This window comes from Choloepus didactylus, chromosome 17, assembly GCF_015220235.1.
Source record: "Choloepus didactylus isolate mChoDid1 chromosome 17, mChoDid1.pri, whole genome shotgun sequence".
Taxonomy (NCBI): domain Eukaryota; kingdom Metazoa; phylum Chordata; class Mammalia; order Pilosa; family Megalonychidae; genus Choloepus; species Choloepus didactylus.
This window is the reverse complement of record NC_051323.1, coordinates 72,852,488-72,871,791: the sequence shown is the minus strand read 5'-3', so window position 1 is coordinate 72,871,791 and position 19,304 is coordinate 72,852,488. Positions and strand designations below refer to the sequence as shown.

The 19,304-nt window shown below is 39.6% G+C and overlaps 1 protein-coding gene and 1 long non-coding RNA gene across 3 annotated transcripts in view; one reads left to right on the top strand and one right to left on the bottom strand.

Annotated features, from left to right (window-relative positions):
- The window catches only part of AFF3 (AF4/FMR2 family member 3), a 524,208-nt gene that overhangs the window by 158,623 nt on the left and 346,281 nt on the right, over positions 1–19,304 (bottom strand). For both annotated transcript variants that reach the window (XM_037806556.1, XM_037806557.1), the window contains one exon: positions 15,813–15,864. In XM_037806556.1, coding sequence (XP_037662484.1) covers positions 15,813–15,864 — 52 coding nt within the window. The remainder of the gene's footprint in view (positions 1–15,812; positions 15,865–19,304) is intronic.
- Positions 154–17,453, top strand: LOC119512021. Its single transcript, XR_005212310.1, has 3 exons — positions 154–266; positions 1,276–1,412; positions 17,295–17,453. It is a non-coding gene; the product is annotated as an uncharacterized LOC119512021 (long non-coding RNA).

Genomic DNA, 19,304 nt, shown 5'->3' with positions numbered 1-19,304 from the left:
AAGTTTTACAAAAGCTCCACAGAGCATGCCACATCCTGATAACGAAGAAATCCACCCCAGGTTTCGGGTTTTACCCACGATCAGGCCACACCAGGGCTTGCAAAATTGGTCCCCCAGGCAACAAGGGACCTTCCTCCAGCAACAAAAATCACACAAATTAAGTTGTAACTGATCACTTTTCTTCAAATTTCAACATCAAATTTAATATTTTCAAAGGCATTGAAATGGTCTTCTCTCCTTGATTCTTACTGAAGAAATATAGCCTGGTAAGTAATTATTAGAAAAAAAACAACAGAATTTAAATGAACTTCAAAACCTAATAAAATGATCACCTCTTGGATATTTTGAAAGGGCAGATACAATTACTGACATGCTTCAGACCTTTAAAGATTAAATAAGGACATTTTAATTGCCTTAACTATTAGTTCAAGTGTATTTTTGAACATGTAAGTAAACCCAGGGATGACCCATAATTTGGAAATGCTGTTCTCACTTAGAGACACATTACTATTCAGTATTTTAGAACTATTTTGGAGTCTAATAGCAGAAACTGAGGCTGTGTAGAAGAGCGGTTAAAAAATGTAAGCTCTAGAGTGGAGCTGCCTGGTTCAAATCCCTGTGTGACGTTGGGCAAGTTACTCAACTTCTCTGTGCATCACTTTCCCCATGTACAGATGGGGATGCCCACCTCAGAGAGCTGTGAGGGTGAAATGAGCAAAGTGCTTAGACCAATGCCTCAAACATAGAAAGTAAATGCCAGGAAATGCTGAGAGTGAGGGTCACGTGACATCATCCAACCTCAACGGGAAGCAAAACTCACAAAACCAGAGAGAACGTCTTCCGTTTTACAACTGTTTCATAAGAGAGACATTTTTTCTTGCTGTCCAAATGGATGATATATTTTTTGAAAACTCTAAATTACAACATTCTTATGCATATACCCACTTTAAAAAATCCTCTTCGTTTTTTTACACAACGTCTGTGGTTGTGTGAAATTAGCCTCATGTTGTCCCAAGAAGTGAAGCCGTATGAGTATCATTCCATCCAAATATTGTTCATTTTTACTGTCTGACCCTGGTTATAATTCCCCTCTCCAAAGCTCCGAAGGCAAATGAATAACACTTGTCCTCTCTCCTACCCCCAGAAGCCAATTACTCTAACTCAATCCTTTTGCTTTAGTGTTTAACCAGACTTTCAAATGAAAGAGGCCTGAGTTTTTAAGGGTTTCCTGCCTTCTGGTCACTTTGAACTTTACTCGTTTGTGTTTTTAATAAGCAATGGAGTCCAGCAGTGCCAGATCCACAACACACAGCCCACGAGTCTGTAGCCGGGGGCAGCGCCGAGGAGAGCAAGGAGAGTGTGCTTTCCAGGCGGATCTGCAGGGTGGAAATCCCAGCTCTGCAACGACCTGGGTGAGCTCTCCCAGCCTCGGCGTCTTGAGCTGTGAACTGCTGTGCAACGCGGCCGACCTTTCTGAGTTGCTGCGAGGATTCAGTGACTGATTCACCTATGGGGTGACCCCAGGTTTCAGTTTACACCTGTTGTCCCTTCATAATTATCTCAAATTATTGTTATCGTCTTTATAGGAAGCACTTTGCCTGCACGCAGTTAATAGTATTTGTTACCTCTTAATCATGATATATTGACACCCATACTATGCTCACCATATGCTTTATATCCCATGGGGTCCTCATTTTAATGCAAGAATGGCCTTCTTAACATCAAAAGGTGAGTATGTGCAGATATGTGAAAGTTTGGTCCCCGGTCCATTATCCTTACAATTGCTCTTTCTTTGTGTATGTCAGTTACTTAAGAAGCTTAAGTAGGAGTGGAATTGTCTATGGTAGAACCTTGGAGGCAGAGGCTAAAATGTTTTACATGCTTTGGTGGAATTCTGTGAGACGGCTTTACCAGAATACTCTCTGACGCAGCAGAAGGCCCTCTGAGGTGAGCAGGTGGACCGGGGCTGAGAAGCTGCCATTTTACCTTTAACGGATACTTGGTTTGTAGATGACCACCAGCCTGCAGCCTCTGCTCTTTCCCAGACCCCGTCACTGTGCAGGCCTGTTACGTCCATTCGTGGCCCACTCGCAGGCTTCCTCTATCTCCTCTCCCCCAGGCCTCCCCAAAGGCTCGTTGAGACACAATTTTCTTGACAATATGGTGGCAGGGCAGATAATAGGAACTTCTAGGGAAATACCGACCCTCTGTTCAGAGACGGTGACGTACTCCTTAGCCATCTCGTCATTTCCTGTGCCTCCTGGGCCGGCCACCGACACAACGCAGGGCCTGCAGGAGGCTCTGGAGCCAGGCACACCTGCCCAGATCCCAATCTCACAGCCAGCGGTGAGACCTCTATTGGCCAATTTCCACTCTGAGGCCTTGTTTTCCTGTCCTGTAGTATGAGGATGATATACCTCATTGGACTACTGTGAAGATAAAATATGACAACCTGCCTGGTAGTAGAGTGTCTGGCACTAAATAGGCACTGATTGCACAGAAAGTCTCAATACAGTGCCAGGCTGTTTGAGCAAGCATTAGCAACACGGGGGGTGTGGTGGGGTGTTCCGTTTACACAAATAAGAGCTCTGCATTTTGGAGGTTTCCATCTTAATCAGGATCAGGAGAAGAGAAAGAACAAATCTAGCTAATGGTATTTCTGAAAGGCAATCCATCAAATGCACAGCAAATGTATTCCAGTCATCCTTTGTGTTATTCTGCTTCATTCATGTATTCATACTAATAATTTTCTATTGAATAAATACTATGTTTAAATGTTGTGCAAGGAAGGCTTCAACAAAACATCATGAAGAAGCTTTAGGAAAGATAATGTTCGGAGGAAATATCGCCAGCCTTTGGTGTCAGACAGTACAATGGGCAATCAATAAATATGGTAATATGAACCATACCCCGCCATGGCCCAAGCAACTCAGAAAAACTCTGACATCTGCTAAAAGCTTGGTGAACGCAGAGCAGCTAATAGCTGTGTGAACTGGAGCAGCTCGTTGCAAAGGTGTCCAACTCATTTCTCGAGACTGGGACCACTTCAGTCACAAAAGAATTAAGCAGTTTCAGATGGGAGAAGGGGGCTGCTGAAAAATCTTTGCCTTCTCCCATAACACACACTCTAGACACCTACTTCCTGAGTCTGTGAATGGGTCCTAAAGCTTCCAAAGCCGCTGGTCCTTTCAGTGCAAGCTGCCCTGGCTCCGTGTGCATGCTCACAGGGTGACTGAGAGCAGCGCTGCAGGAGCTGGGGCAACGACTGCGTTCTGGGCAGAGACGGAAAGACAGCTTGGAGGGGGGCAGACTCACTGGCTGCAAATCTTTGGGCCAGTTCTTAAACTCTTGGAGACTTGGTTTTCTCATATGTAAAATGGGGAAAGGAAAACCTGCCTTTCAAGGCCATTGGGAAGGACTGACGAGATCATTTCCAAAAAGCAACTAAGCCAGGGCTGGAAGCATGGCAGAGCTCAAGGCATGCAATTTCCTTTTCCTTCCTCACTCCTTGGTACGAAAGTATCTTGCTGGCTGGGTGGTAACCTATATCGATGTTCTGTGAACAGTGGGTGATGGTTTTGACCTGCATTTTCAAATACGACATAAGAACAGAAAATATTGGAGTAATGCCAGGTGATATTCTGTGACACTTTTGTTTCAGTACACATGCTCTCATAGGTTAAGATGTAAAATATTTCTTACCATGTAGGTTATGCTCAAAAAGTTCGAGAAACCCTGACCTAGCTACACTATGGGGAGGGGTAAATCTGGGTGGGGCCTGGGAGAAGAGGAAAGAGAAGGTGTGAGCATCTGGGAACCCAAACAGAGGACAGGGCACAGTCTCCTATTTCTGTTCAGTGCTCCCTTTTAGCACTTCTGGGGCCACGGGCCTCCTAGGGTGGCACAAGAACATGGAAAATGATGTCTGTGGTCTCGTTCAGGGATGGCACAGTTTCCAATCTACTTCTTGGGTTCGGTGAGTGTTTTAATCTGAGGGTTCAGCAAAAACAACAGTTACTCCCAACTTCTTTCTCGGGTAAAACTGACATAACTTCCTCCCATCTTGTCTTCAATGAGTTACCCAACCCAATGCTGATTTGCTGGAGTCTTTCTTTTGTGCACTGATAAGCTTGGTGTTCAATCTACTCGATGCAGCTACACAATGGGGAGGTCCTCCCGAAGAGCCCTTCCTGTTTTACTTGTTATTCTTGGTGCCTACGAGCTGGAGAGGCAGGATCTGACGACTCCCCAGCAAAGGCTGTATTCTAGGTCTCTAATTTTCTTAGCAGACAAGACCCTGGAAAATCACTTAAACAGATACGGAAAGCAGGTCCCTGGGGACAGAAACCCCATAGACTAAAAGATCAGCCACAGTTCACCATTTTGGACATGGATCATTATGGCCAAAATAAATATCAGGAAAGTTTCAAGTTTCTCTGAAAAAAAAATAACATTGTTCAGTAACAATTCTCAAGTTGACTTTGATCTTTTAACTTCCTGAACCTATCATACAGCCTTTTGTATAATCTGTGTATCTGTAATTTGTATAATTTGTGTAAACTTATTATGAAGTACACACATGTGGTAGTTTTTTTATATGTCTCACACCTAATTGTTCCTTTGTATTTTTCCCTCCATGTTTAAACACTTTTAAGATAGTTCTAAAAGGGAGCACGGCATTTCTAATGATTTCTTTTCATTGAAATGAACACGTGACACCTTCATCTTTATAAACAAGGCATAAGTTACACATTGTTCACTTGGAAAGGACCTTTGGGCATTGTCTAGAACTAATCTGTCCCACCAGTCAATGAGGTCCAAATCTTCCAGGAATATCCTATTTTAAAACAGAAGTCAATAAGGAGGTGGATTCTTTAACCTCCCTCAGGCAATCATTGTTCACCCCAGAGAGGGTAGAACCCTCTACTCACTCCTGTGGTTCTATCCTCTTGAGGTCTCTTGGCAAGAGCTCCTTCTGGTTGACGTCTCTGGAGTCCACTGGTGCTCGGCCTTTCTCCCTCCCAGCCCCAGACTTCCCGAGAAGACCCTTTCAAACTTTCTAAGAAAGTCTAACTCCTATTTTTGCTACCCTTAACCTTTTCTACATTTTCTATTTCTTTTATTTTTTTAAATAAATTTAATTTTATTGAAATTGTTCACATACCATATAATTATCCAAAGCGCACAATCAATTGCCCATGGTACCATCATACAGCTGTGCATCTATCACCACAAATACTTTTTTGTCCATTTTTTAGAGCATTTTTATTACTCCAGAAAAGAAATAAAGACAAAAAAGAAAACTCAATTTCTCCCCTACTGCTAACAACCCCCTCCTCCATTATTGGCTCATAATATCAGTATAGTACATTTGTTACTATTGATTAAAGAATGTTAAAATACTCTTAACTGTAGTACATAGTTTGCAATAGGTATATTTTTTCCCTATATACCCCTCTATTATTAGCTTCTAGTTATAGTGTCATACATTTGTTCTAGTTCATGAAAAATACTTCTAATATATGTACAGTTAATCACAAACATTGTCCACCACAAGATTCACTGTTTCATACATTTCCATCTTTTAACCTCCGAGTTTCCTTCTGGTGACCTACGTGACTCTAAGCTTCCCCTTTCCACCACATTCACACATCATTCAGCACTGTTAGTTGTTCTCACAATAATGTGATACCCTCACCTCTGTCCACTTCCAAACACTTAGGTTCAACCTAGTTGAACATTCTGCTCATGATAAGCCACCACTCCCCATTTTTTAGCCTCCTTCTATATCTTGTTAACTTATATTTCATGTCTATGTGTTTACATATTATAATTAGTTCATATCAGTGAGACCCTGCAATATTTGTCCTTATGTATCTGACTTATTTCGCTCAGTGTAGTGCCCTCAAGGTTTCTTCATCAACTTGTTTTGTTTTTCTTTTAAGATGGTTTTGTTCACCCTCTATACTTTCCATCCTAAGTAAACAATCAATGGTTCACTGTACAGTTACATATTTATCTATTCACCACCATCATCACTATCTATATAAGGACATCTCTATTTCTTCCACAAAGAAGGAGGAAGAGTCAAAGAAGGTAGAGAGACAAAAGAAAAAGAAAGATTAAAAAGAACATGACAGCTAAAAAGCAACAAAAGGAAAGACAGAATTAAATTAAAGTAGAATAAGAGTCAGACAACATCACCAATGCCAAGAGTCCCACACCTCTCCGTTACGTCCCCCTCTTATAGGCATTTAGCTTTGGTATATTGCCTTTGTTACATTAAAGGAAGCATAATACAAAGTTTCTGTTAACTATAGTCTCTCGTTTGCATTGATCATATTTTTCCCCAATACCACCCTATTTTTAACACCTTGCAATGTTGACATTCATTTGTTCTCCTTCACACAAAAACATATTTGTACATTTTATCACAATTGTTGAGCACTCTAGGTTTCATTGAGTTATACAGTCCCAGTCTTTATCTTTCCTCCTTCCTTCTGGTGTCCCACATGCTCCTAACCTTCCTCTTTCAACCATACTCACAGTCATTTGTTCAGTGTACTTACATTACTGTGTTACTGTCTCCCAAACTTGTGTTCCAAACCTCTCACTCCTGTCTTTTCCTATCTGTCTGTAGTGCTTCCTTTAGTATTTCCTGTAGCTCAGGTATCTTGTTCACAGACTCTCTCATTGTCTGTCTGTCAGAGAATATTTTAAGCTCTCCCTCATATCTGAAGAACAGTTCTGCCAGATATAGGATTCTTGCTTGGTGTTTTTTCTCTTTCAGTATCTTAAATATATCACACCACTTCCTTCTTGCCTCCGTGGTTTCTACTGAGAAATCCGCACATAGTCTTATCAAGCTTCCTTTGTATGTGATGGATTGCTTTTCTCTTGCTGCTTTCAGGATTCTCTCTTTGTCTTTGATGTTGGATAGTCTGACTATTAAGTGTCTTGGTGTAGGCCTATTCAGATCTATTCTGTTTGGGGTATGCTGTGCTTCTTGGATCTGTAATTTTATGTCTTTCATAAGAGATGGGAAATTTTCATTATTTCCTCTATTATTGCTTCTGCCCCTTTTCCTTTCTCTTCTTCTTCTGGGACACCCATGACACATAAATTTGTGCATTTCATGTTATCCTTCAATTCCCTGAGACGTTGCTCATATTTTCCCATTCGTTTCCCTATCTGTTTTTTTGTGTGTATGATTTCAGGTGTCTTATTCTCTAGTTCCTGAGTGTTTTCTTCTGCCTCTTGAGATCTGCTGTTGTATGTCTCCACTATCTCTTTCATCTCTTGTGTTGTGCCTTTCATATCCATAGATTCTGCCAGTTGTTTTTTCAAACTTTTGATTTCTACCTTATGTTCGCCCAGTGTTTTCTTTATGGCCTTCCTCTCTTTTGTTATATCTTCCCTGAACTTGCTGATATGGTTTTTTATTAGTTTTAGCATATTTCTTTGAAAGTCTTTAATAGATTGTTTCATTAAAGTGAAATAATATCTCAACTGTATCTTGATTGAGGTGGAAGTTTGTTCCTTTGACTGGGCCATATCTTCATTTTTCCTAGTATGGACTGTAGTTTTCTGTTGTCTAGGCGTCTGGTTTCCCTGGTTACCCTAGTCAGATTTTCCCAGACCAGAACAGGTTCAGGTCTCAGAATGGGGTTATATTCAGGTGTATCTTAGAAGATTGACAGACTTTCCTGTGAGGTCTCCAGTTGCTGTGCTTTTCCTAACCTGTCCAGCAGGTGGCGCCTGTCAGCCTGTCACTCCTGACTGGTGTAAGGAGGTGTGGCCACTTCAGTTGCTGTTTTGGCTGTTTTCCCCCAGGCTCTGGGGTCTGGTTCTGAAGAGAAAGCTGGGCTCCACCTCCTTACTCTTAGGGAAGATACACCCCCCTTGTGAGTTATCATCTGCATTTGAATTGTTGTCTCTGACTCTGTTATCTCCTCCCCTGTCTGGGTCAGAGCGCTGTGAAATGAAAATGGCTGTGGCTCTCTCCACTGAGCTCCTCAGGATGAGAGAGAGAAAAAGGGACAGAAAGCTCTTTTCAGAGCCAGTTCACGGCCCCATAGTTTCCCTTGTTGGCCAGAGGTAACACCGGGTCCTCTGGGCTCCCCCTCCCAGGTCAGATGAGTCCTCCAGTTTTCTAAGGTCAGTCTTCACTAAAGTATCTGTCTGCTTGTTGGGGGTTTGTAGGTTGTATTCAGCAGTCCACATTTGTTGACTAAAACCCCAGTTGGAGCTCAGCTGAGCTATATTCACTCCCTCCACTCAGATAGTGCTGCTAGTTTTTACCATGGTGAAGTTTTGCAGTTCAGACTTCCATGGGGGAGGGGCTCTCTACGTGGTTCCGCAGTTGTTACTTACAGATTTTATGCTGCGATCTCAGGCATTCCTCCCAATCCAGGTTGGTGTATGATGTGTGGACAGTCAGAGCTATCTCCCAGCAGTTATTCCAAATTATTTACTAGTTGTTCCTGGTTGTTTATTAGTTGTTCCAGGGAACTAACTAAATTCCACTCCTCTCTGTGCTGCCATCTTGCCCCTCCTCTTTTTTTTTTTTTAAAGTAGAGATTAAAATTCTGATAAAGCTTTAATCAGTACAACTGCAGGGCAGCTTTCTAGGTATTGCAGGTCACAGATCATGTTCTGATCACAATAACAGCTTTTTATTGGGTGCCTACTAGGTAACTGGCACTTTACATTAATTCCAATTCTTGTGTCAAATTTTGAAGCAGGGACATTGCAGGGGTTGCTCTAATTCAGTTTGAGCTTATCATGATTCCCAAGTCTTTTACTGTGCAAGGTACACAATTGGATTGGCTGATCACCCACCTCATTTTATTTTTTTCTCCTGGGAGTACAACAGTGCTTTGGGTTTGATCCCATTTCTTTAACTTATGATGGCCATTCCAAATTATCATTTATTCTTTAGGGTGACAGTTACTTTGATCACTTGAGGGTCATTTACAAATGTAGATGGGTACTCCCTTGGGATTCTTCTATAAGCCTTTGCTTGTAGAAAATTCTGAGAAGTGTCAACAGTTGGCAAATCTGGATTAAGCAAGCACTGATCGTGCCAACTGTAGCCTCCACGGAATCTTGGAAATTTCCATTTGCTCATTATCCTTGTAATTTTTCTAGTGCAGGTGACAGTCTGGCAGGATCTCGCCTGCTCCTCCACTTTAGGCATCACCTCAACGACCTGCTCTTCTTCCGTGGCTCTTTCCCTCAGGGAACCCACCTAAGAACTCGGAGATAGAAGCAGACTAGGACAGTGGTTGAGAGTTTGGCTTCCAGGGTTCAAATCCTGGGTTCAAATCCTGACTCTGCCACTTCAAACTATAGAAATGCAGCATGTTAATTAGCCTGCTTTTGCCTATTAGGTGGGGATATTACTGGATTGTTATATAGAATTAAAGGGGATAAATTAATTGGATTGTTGTAAGGACTAAAAAATAAAACATTTCCAGTGCTAAGACTAGTACCTGGTCAAGGTAAGTGCTCAAAACAGGTTAATCATTGTTATCATCAGGTAGACAAGCTGCACATAAATATTTTTATCCTAAATATGCATGTGCGTGTGTGTGTACAAATTTTTTCAATGGAGGTAAAATTTCTAAACAGTGAAATGCACAGATCTCAAGTGTAAAATTCAGTGAGTTTTGATATGTGCATCCTTGTTACATACAATAGATTAAGATACAGAATTTTTCTGTCACCCCAGAAAGATCCAGCACACCCTCTTCCAGTCAGTCCCCATTCCCCTCGTGACAAACCCTATTGTGATTTCTGTCTCCAGGGATTAGTTATGACTGTTTTGTGAACTTTATGTAAATCAAATTATATAGTACACACTCTTTTGTATCTGGCTTGTTTTGCTTAACATAATGTCTTGGTGATTCATTTATATTACTGTGCATTTGAGCAGTTTGTTCCTTTTTACTACTGGAAGAATTCCATTGTATGACTATACCACAGTTGTTTACCCATTCACCAGCTGAAAGACACTGAAGGGGTTTTCAGTTTGGGGCCATTATGAATAAAACTGCATATGCTTGTACAAACAGTTTTGTGTACTTAAGTTTTTCATTTTTCTTACACTAATGCCTAGGAGTGGAATTGCTGGGTCATACAGTCAGTAAGAACTTTATAAGAAACAGTTTTTTACAATGATTATAAGTTTTTGCACTTCCACCAGCAATGCATGAGAGTTCTAACTATTCTGCATCCTTGGCATCGTTTGGTGTCATCATTCGTTTTAATTTTAGCTTTTCTAGTGAGTGTGTAGTAGTATCTCATTGTGGTTTTAATGTGCATTTCCCTGATGATGAAGGTTATTAGTCTAAGTGACTTTTCATTACTTATTGGCCAGATGAATATCTTCTTTTGTGAAGTGGCTGTTCAAGGCTTTGCTCATTAAAAAAATTTGCTTCTTTATCTTTTAGTTTTTGAATTGTCAGTGTTCTATATATATTCTGGATAAAAATTCATTATCAGATATTATATATTGCAAAGATATTATCCCAGTCTGTGGCTTATTTTTTCATTTTGATGAGCAGATGTTTTAAATTTTGCTGAAGTCCAACTCACTAAGATTTGCTTTTCTGTTGAGGGTTTTTGTGACCTCTGTAAGAAAACTTTGCCTATCCCCAGGTCGTGAAGATTTTCTCCTATGTTTTACTCTAGAATTTTTATGGTTTTACCTTATACATTGAAGTCCATGATCCACCTCAATTACATGGGGTTTCAGGTTCATTTTAATTTCCAATAGTTGTTACAGCATAAGCAGTTGAAAAGAGCTGGCATTACCCCAGAATTGCCTGGTGCCTTTGTGGGAAATCAGCTGACCATTTGTGTGGATATCTATTTCTAGACTTTATTTAGTCTCATTGATGCATTTTTCTATCCTTACGTTAATACCACACTACCTTAATTACTTGAGTTTAATAATATGTCTTGAAATCAGGTAATGTAAGGCCTTCAATTTTCGTTTTTGAATTTGTTTCAGTTATTCTAGGTCCTTTGCTTTTCTATAAAAATTTTAGAATCAACTTGTCAATTTTTACAAAGAAGTTCCACTGGTCTTTTAATAGCAACTGTTTTGAATCTCTGTATGAGAAGAATTGACCATTAATGTTACTGAGTTTTCAGGTTTATGAACATGATCTATCTCTCCATTCATTTAGTTCTTTGGTTTTTCTCATCAGTGGGCTGTTTTTCATTGGACGGGTCTTACATGTTCTTTGTTAAATTTATTAAATATTTTATGTTTTTTTGATGCCATTGTGAATGGAATTGCTTTTTAGATTTCATTTTCCAATTGGTTATTGCTAGTAAGTAGGAATATGATTGATTTTTGTATATTAACCTTGCTAAATCCACTTACTGATTCTACTAGCTTTTTAGGTTTCTTAGGATTTTCTCTGTAAACAAACATTCTCTTCAATCTCTATATCTATCATTTCCTTTTCATGCTTTACTGTCATGTTGGGACCTCCAGTACAATGTTGACTACAGTTGGTAAGAGCTGACACCACTGCTATGTTCCAGATGTCAGAAGGAAAGTGTTTGGTGTTTTGCCATTAAATATGATGTCAGTAGTCCTTTTTATACTAGATATCCTTTACCAGACTGAAGGAGTTCCCTTCTAGTCCTAGTTGGGTTAGACTTTTTTATTCCTTTTTAAATCATCAATGGGTATTGAATTATGCCAAATGCATAATGATGTATATAATATATTGTTTTCTCTGGACACTTCCAAGATTTTCTCCCTATCTTTAGTTTTCAGCAATTTGTCTATAATATGCCAAGGTGTGGCTCTATTTATATTTCTCCTCCTTGGGGTTTGCTGAGCTTCTTGGATCTATCTTTAATATTTTTCACCAAGTTTGAGAAGGTTTTAACTATTATTTTATCAAATATATATTTTTTTACCTATTCTCTCTCTCTTCTCCTGTTAGGTTTCCAATTGCATGTTTATTAGACTGCTCAATATTACCCCATAATTCACTAAGGCTCTGTTAATTGTTTTAATCTTTATTCTCAGTGTTCTTCACATTGGATAATTCTTATTAACCTGACTTTTCACTGACTCTTTCTTTATTTATCTCCATTACACATCTTAGGCCATTCAGTGAATTTTTCATTCAAATATTGTAGTTTTAAGTTTCATTATTTTCATTTGGTTCTTCATGCTGAGATTTCCCTTCTATTTAATTATTACGTCCATGTTTTTCTTGATATCCTTGACCATATTGTCATAGCAGCTTTAAAGTTCATGTTTGCAAATTCTAACTTCTAGGTCACCTCAGGGCCTTTTATTGTGACCAATTTTCCTATTGACCATGGATCTATTTTCCTATTTCTTTACATCTCTTTTAATTTTTGATCAGTTAATGGGTATTGTAAATGTTATGTTACAGAGACTCTAGAATCTTTTTCTTCCTTTAAACAATGGTGCTTGTTTGTTTATAATATCAGGCAATTAAATTACTAGCCGATCACCATGAACTTGTGGTTGCTTAGTGTTATATTTTGTTAGGGAGGGTCTGTTTTTGTTTAGCCCTTAGTTTTAGGTGAATTCTCAGTTCTGGGACACAGTCTTTACTCCTGAGGCAAGGCCCTTCTGGGGTTTCAATAGAAAGCCACAGGTGTTTACCGAGTTCCTCTAACTTGGGTGGAATTCAAACTCTTAATTCTATCTCCTCACCAGTGGGCAACACCCCTGCTCAGCCTTCTCAGCTTTCTAGTTACCACCTACCGCTGGGCTCACTGGCCTCTCTCCACACTGCAGTTTAGGGATTAGCCATGGACTGAGGGAAATACAAATACAGAATCAGGGCTCTACTCTCTCTGACTCCCTCCTAGGACTTCCTCCCTTAATTCCCAGCCACTCTGGCATCCCTGAACTCCATCTTCTGTCATCTTAAGTAAGATTGTGGCTTTCTGCTTGAATTCTAGTTGCGTTTGGTGGACTGGGGAGTTCCCTCAGGGGAGAAATTGTATAAACTAGATCTTTCCCAGTCCAGTTCTTATCTTTCAAGGATCAAATTCCCTAGAGTCTCTGCCTCTTTCAGTGCTACTCTAATGCCTTCAAATAATTAAACAAAAATTGTCCACAGTTTAGAGTGGTTAGCTATGGAAGAGTTAGTCCAACGTAAGCTTTCCATCATTATTAGAACTAGAACTCTGTCCTAGAAATTTTAATTACATTTTTTGGTGTTAAAAATAGATTTCATCTTACGAATACTCAAAGGGTCATGAAATAACATATCCTAAAGGGATCTTCAGGTGTTATCCTTATCCAAACTACTCTGTCCCACCAGGAAAGGACTGTCTAAAACCTATAGAGATTAATCTCCTGCTTTTAAAGGAAGCCAGTGAGGAAAGAGACTCTTAGGAAATTTTCTTCCCTCTGGAGACTCCCAACTTTATACTAAAATTGAAGCCCATAAAATGGCTTTAAGTGACTCACAGGTTAATGGAATTCTACAGACAGAAGAAGGAAGCCAAGTCTATCCCACCAAGCCATGAATCTGCAGGAGGTACCTTTTCTAGTGCCTTGGGTTTGTTATCAACAGTGTTCTTTGCTCCGCCGCACCCCTTCAGCTCCCAGAGAACCCACAATTTTTTATCTATTTTCCTTAGCTGCTCTCCCCTTGTTCCGTTTTCTGGCCTCAGTATGTTCCCACCTGGCTTCCGAATCATTCTCACTGCTTGACCCTCACCATTTAACAAGTAATCTGACCCCTGTTTTTCTACTTGATTCTGACTCACGGCTTTGCTTTGTCTCTTGACACTCAGTCATGCCTCAGAATGATAAGTAGGAAAGAAAGCAAAATATCTGAAGATTTATGTCCTAATTTTATCACTTATGTTGAGTGACCGTTCTGATTCTCAAATTTCTTATCTGTAAAATGGGGGTATTGTCCATGCCTTACCTGTTTACCTAAATAAAGCTCAAATGAAATATTACACATAACAATGTAAAGTCACACACATCTAAGGCACTCCGAGTCCTCACTCTGTATTCATAACATATTGTAGCTCTTCCTAAATTAAAACAGAATCACTATTAGACAGCTTTTTAAGAGGATAAAATTCACAATTCTCCACTTTTAACAGAAGGTTTTTGCAAGCGATCATTTTCTTTATTTCTGTTCTTTCTAGTTAAAGAGGCAGGACATGCAGCAGATGACAAAGCATCTGCTTTACCCAAAGAGGCAGAGATGTGGGCTGCTATGTCCAGTTCCCGCCATTCTCATTCCTCCAGGGGACTTAAAAGTAATTCCTCAGACAATGAATTTATTTTTATCTATGTTGTAAGAAATAAGGCACTGAGCTATGGAAACTGATTCCTTTTGGAATAGACTTTTTAGAAATGCACAAGGGAAAGAGAACTTAAATGGCACATCAAACTGCATTAACAAAATTAGTGTCTACTGAATGCAACTTTAAAATATGTAAAATTAACTGTACGTAAGATGCTAGCAGCTCCAACATATTTTGTATGTCCTTTTTCTGTCTTTAAAATAATTTTATTATTAAGAAGTGGGAAAAAAGTTTGTACAAGTAACACTTTTATAAAATAACTGGTAAAAAATATAATAGCTAACCTTCAAATAGCTTACATTCCAGTAGCATAAATTCTTACCACGTTACTCAAAAGAACTGAATTTTTCAATAATTCTACCCTTTTCAGTTCCCTAGAATGCCTCCAGATGGCATCGAAACCCTTTTCCCACTACACTTTGCAACATGCAAAAATTTAAAAATAATCATTTAAACCTTATTAGACCAGTCACATTCATTAAATCATCAGAAACCAGGACAGTGGAAACATTTAGAACTTTTAGGATAATATCTTTAAAAAGACAAACATAATTATGTTCCTTATGAAATATATAGCCATCCAATGTAAACCGAAGGATTTTCTAGACTGAGAAACAGACTTTGGACGAAATAAGATACTCAATAATATTATATCACAGTGATTTCTAATAAATAGGACTTTAAAGGCTTAGTAATAAGAATCCTGGATAAATTCACAAAGCTCTCCTATAATGAACAAAATTACCTCACTCCTCAGAAGAGATAAAAATAAAGGTTTTTCGAGAAGTAAACATGTTACTGATTCCTCTGGAGCTAAATAAAGTCATTTGTTAACTTGAAAATGAACCTATTTAAACTCTGGTATATCAATTTGGCTTCAAATTCATCAATAAAAACTTATTTAGATTCCTTGAATATTGAGAGGAAAAAGACAACACACAGAGTGGGGGACAAACATTTTACAAATGTTTTAAAATTGCTTTTGTTAATTAAAAAAAAATCAACAAACTCTTCAGATTCCAGAGATACCTATAATTATGTTTTTCATGTAATTCAGAGGTGAGGTTCCAAGTGGCAGTCTTTTAAAATGACACTAGTACTTCCCAGGCATGTGGGATGGAATATCTCCTGGTATGTGTGAAAAGTTCTATTATTTGACAGCACTGAAAGTCTCCAGCCAAATTCTAAAAGGTTTCCTTCCTTCCTTCCTTCCCCCAATAGGTGCCCTCAAATCTCATTATTTTTCTATCTTTATAATGAAGAGCTTTTGGGTTTTCAAGCTCACTCCCACTCACAATGCTAAAGACCTCAAAATGCATCTGCATTGGAAAGCATTTAAAGACATGATCACAAGAAAAGAGAACCATGGGTTTCCTTCCATTGCTATTACTATCACAAGATACGTGCGTGTCTTCTAGCATAAGGCATTCTAAAGAATAGCGATTTCCGATAGAAACACGAAAGAGACTTACGATGTATTTGATGTACCATTGTCTGGACTTTCTGGCTCAGCATCACCTTTCTCTTAAAAAGAAGCAGGAAAAAAAAATACCAACATGTGAGTGCTACAGTCTTTAAGATTTAAGAGAGATTAAATATATTTCCATGCTCATATGAACAATCTTTTGAAATGTGCAGCAGGAGGCTTTTAAAACATCTTTTATTGTCTGAGAACTGGATTTGCAAAATAATTTTTTCTCTGCAATACAATTGCTCAGGCACAAGTCTGTGAGTAGGTACCAAGGAGCGACTTACAACCAGCGGCTCCAGAGGAGGAACTGCCAAAAGATGAGGATCTTACAGATGGAACCCGTTTCCTTCCAGTTCATTTTACAGAAAATTTAAAGAAATAAACTCCGTTAGCATTCTACAACCAAGGCACTTTGAACTTGGATCCATCTGCTAACACGAGCTAAACCAGGTCAGACTGAACCAGCACTTGGAGAAGAGGATGTTACAGAACACTGAGGTCTCACCACATGTTACACAGTCCCCAGGAATTACAGCCCCAGAGAGCCCCGGCAGAGTATTTTGGGACTCCACGTTAATGCAGAACATGATGTAAACCAGAAATCCCTCCTGAGCATCTGAGAGGCTAAAGAAACTGTGGTCTGCGTGGCCATGAAGGATTTAACGGGTTTTAGTTAAGGGAGCCTGGAAACAGTTTACTTTTTGTAGTTTTAAAGGGCAAATCCCTTTGGCAAAAAGCATAATGCAATTCTCAGATCTCATCCATTAATGGTTTGAACCATGCATCCTCATTTTGCAAGGAGCTTCTTATTTATTTCTCTGTGGCCAGGGGATGGAAGGAGAAAGGTCATGACAGAGAGGGTGAGTTAGCTGGTGTTGCTGATAGTTGCACAGTGCCAATAGTTGAATAAATCTATGAGAAGTTTGTGCGCTGCAAGAAAGGGGCCTGATGGGGGCAGCTGGCTTTGAGCTCTTGCAAGTCGGGCCTTGAGATGTCACAGAATCGTCTCGGGGCTGTTTGGGGCCTGAGGCCAGGGCACCGCCCTGTGGCCCCTCTCGTGGCTGTCAACATCAGCTTGCGGTCACCTGTTCTCAGAAGTAATCCCTCAACTACAGAATGAACACATTCCTAAGATATTTTTCAAATGGAGCTCAAAAATAAACTTTGTAATTTCTTCTCTTTTTTTTATAGGAAAATGAACCGTTAAATAAAAGGGAAGACATAGATGTGCATAGATTTCCCAAATCTATCTCAGGCATAACTCTAGGCCTAAACAGCCAGAATAACCATGAGAGGCAGACAGTTTGTCAAAAAGTGGGTCAGTTTAGTGAAAAACAAAAAGCCATAAAATCAATTTTTACTGCCTTGATAACAAACATTGATCAGACAGAGCGCCCAAACCACACGGCAGTTCAGAGCAAAGGAAGCAAATTCATAAATTTGCTTTTCAGCTTGTACTTTTACATTATATCTTATCTTCCAGGCCAGATCTGCGGTGCACTCATTAGAAGACCTGTAAGGCCTGTCCAGCTGACTTCAAGGCTGAACAATCACCAACACCATTTTATCACCAAGCTACTACAACTCCTGCTGCAATCTCAATACGGGGGGCTGTAACACCTACATTCAGTAACAAAATTAAATGGAGGTTTCATTTCTCTCAAATGAATTGATCCATTTTTCCCCTTTAACCTGGGGCCACTGATTACTTCAAGTCTATAAGCCGTCCGTTGTCACGCTCAATCCTAATCAAGGATGTAAAATAGCAGGCTTGGCAGCAGCAGGCAAGATCAAACATTCCACACAGCTTATGGCAGAAACGAGGAAATTGGTAATAAACACAAAGACAGTGCTTGGTGGTTTGAATAAATCTGTTTTACCTTGATCAATAACCCGCAGGTGGAGAGTGCCCAGGCCGGGTGCCTGGGAGCTGGGGTTTGTGGGACTCTCTGGCTTCCTTTGTTCTTAGCTGTACTTATGTTATGGCAACAGGGAACACAGAACAGGTTCCGGCACACAGGAAGGACATGACGGGGCCAGACAGGACATTTTCGAACAGCCTGAGAGTGAATCCTCAGCAGCTTCAGTGCTGACCACAAAACAACCCCTCTGGGGAAAAGTAAGCCCAGGATGGGACAGGGATTGTAGTGCTTTCTGCCCCACGGAAGGAATAAAACACAAAATTTCCCCCAGCACCTCGAAATTGTAGGTGATGCAATTTCTGACATCAACATGAAATGCTTAAGTTCACAAGGTCTCTTTACCAGCACACAAGGGAAAATGATGAATGTGGGCAAGAAAATTCTCAATAAGGGAATTTTTAACTGGGAGCTCAGGAAATGTCATCTTGGAGCCATCAAAAAGGACTATTTGGGGTTGTCCTGGCTATTCCAGGGCCTCCGGGATGGACACCATGGTGGTCTTTTGGCGAGGGAACCTGCATCATCTTTAAGTTTTAAATAAGAGACAGGCTGGGGGCAGCGTGGTCATTTTGCACATGGAACTACCATTTCAGAGTGGAACAGGGAGGAAATGAGACACTGGAAAGACCATCTGTATAGTTTATTTTTCTTTTTCAAACAGACCCCCCCCCCCATATTTGCCTATCTGTGCATTCCACAGGGCCTGACACATATTGGGTGCTCAGCATATTGATTCTGTTCAATGCTATGTCTTATCAATACAGAATCCAATGTTACGGTGGGAGAAGATGTACAATTTGAAGCAATATGGAACAGCTTAATGGCTCCAGTAGGCCACTTAAAAAAATTACAGCAGCTACGCTTTTAATTCAACAAATGGACTAAGCACTTACACGTCAGGTGCTTTCCCTTAAAGATAAATACAAAGAAGACCTAACCATGCCTTTTAAATCCTAAAGTTACTGAACTGCTGGAGCATTGCCATCTCCATCAAGTGCAACACAGTTATTACTACGGACGAGTTTTGAGAAGCGATCAAAACAGCCCTGCATTTTGCTCGATTCTGCTTCAGAGGAGAGTTTTGCTACACTAAACTTTCAAATAATTATATACCACTACCTCTCCTCTCAATATTAATTAGTTCTACTATTATGCTTAGTGATTCTAGTGAATATCGGTAACTTTGAATATATTTAACCTTCTCTTTCCTGATTACTCAATTTCTTCTCTACTGTGTAAAATGAGGACACTCACCCTTCTCTTCTTCCCCCCACCTTTTCTCTAACTCTCTCTCCCACCTCTCACAGCTATATCTTTTCTTTTATATAGCCAAGATTTAAAATATCTATATTCAGTTCAGTAATTATTAATGAATCATCTCATTAATATTAATTTAATTAATAATTTAATTTTTTAGAATTTCCTATAGGTCGATTAGGAAAGTATAAACCAATAACCATAATTTACAATATGATAATGATATAAATATTAATCACTATACAGGACAGTAGCAGCCTGGACCTGTAGTCGAAGGAAATGTCACTAAATCTGAATGAAGGCTGACAACATTC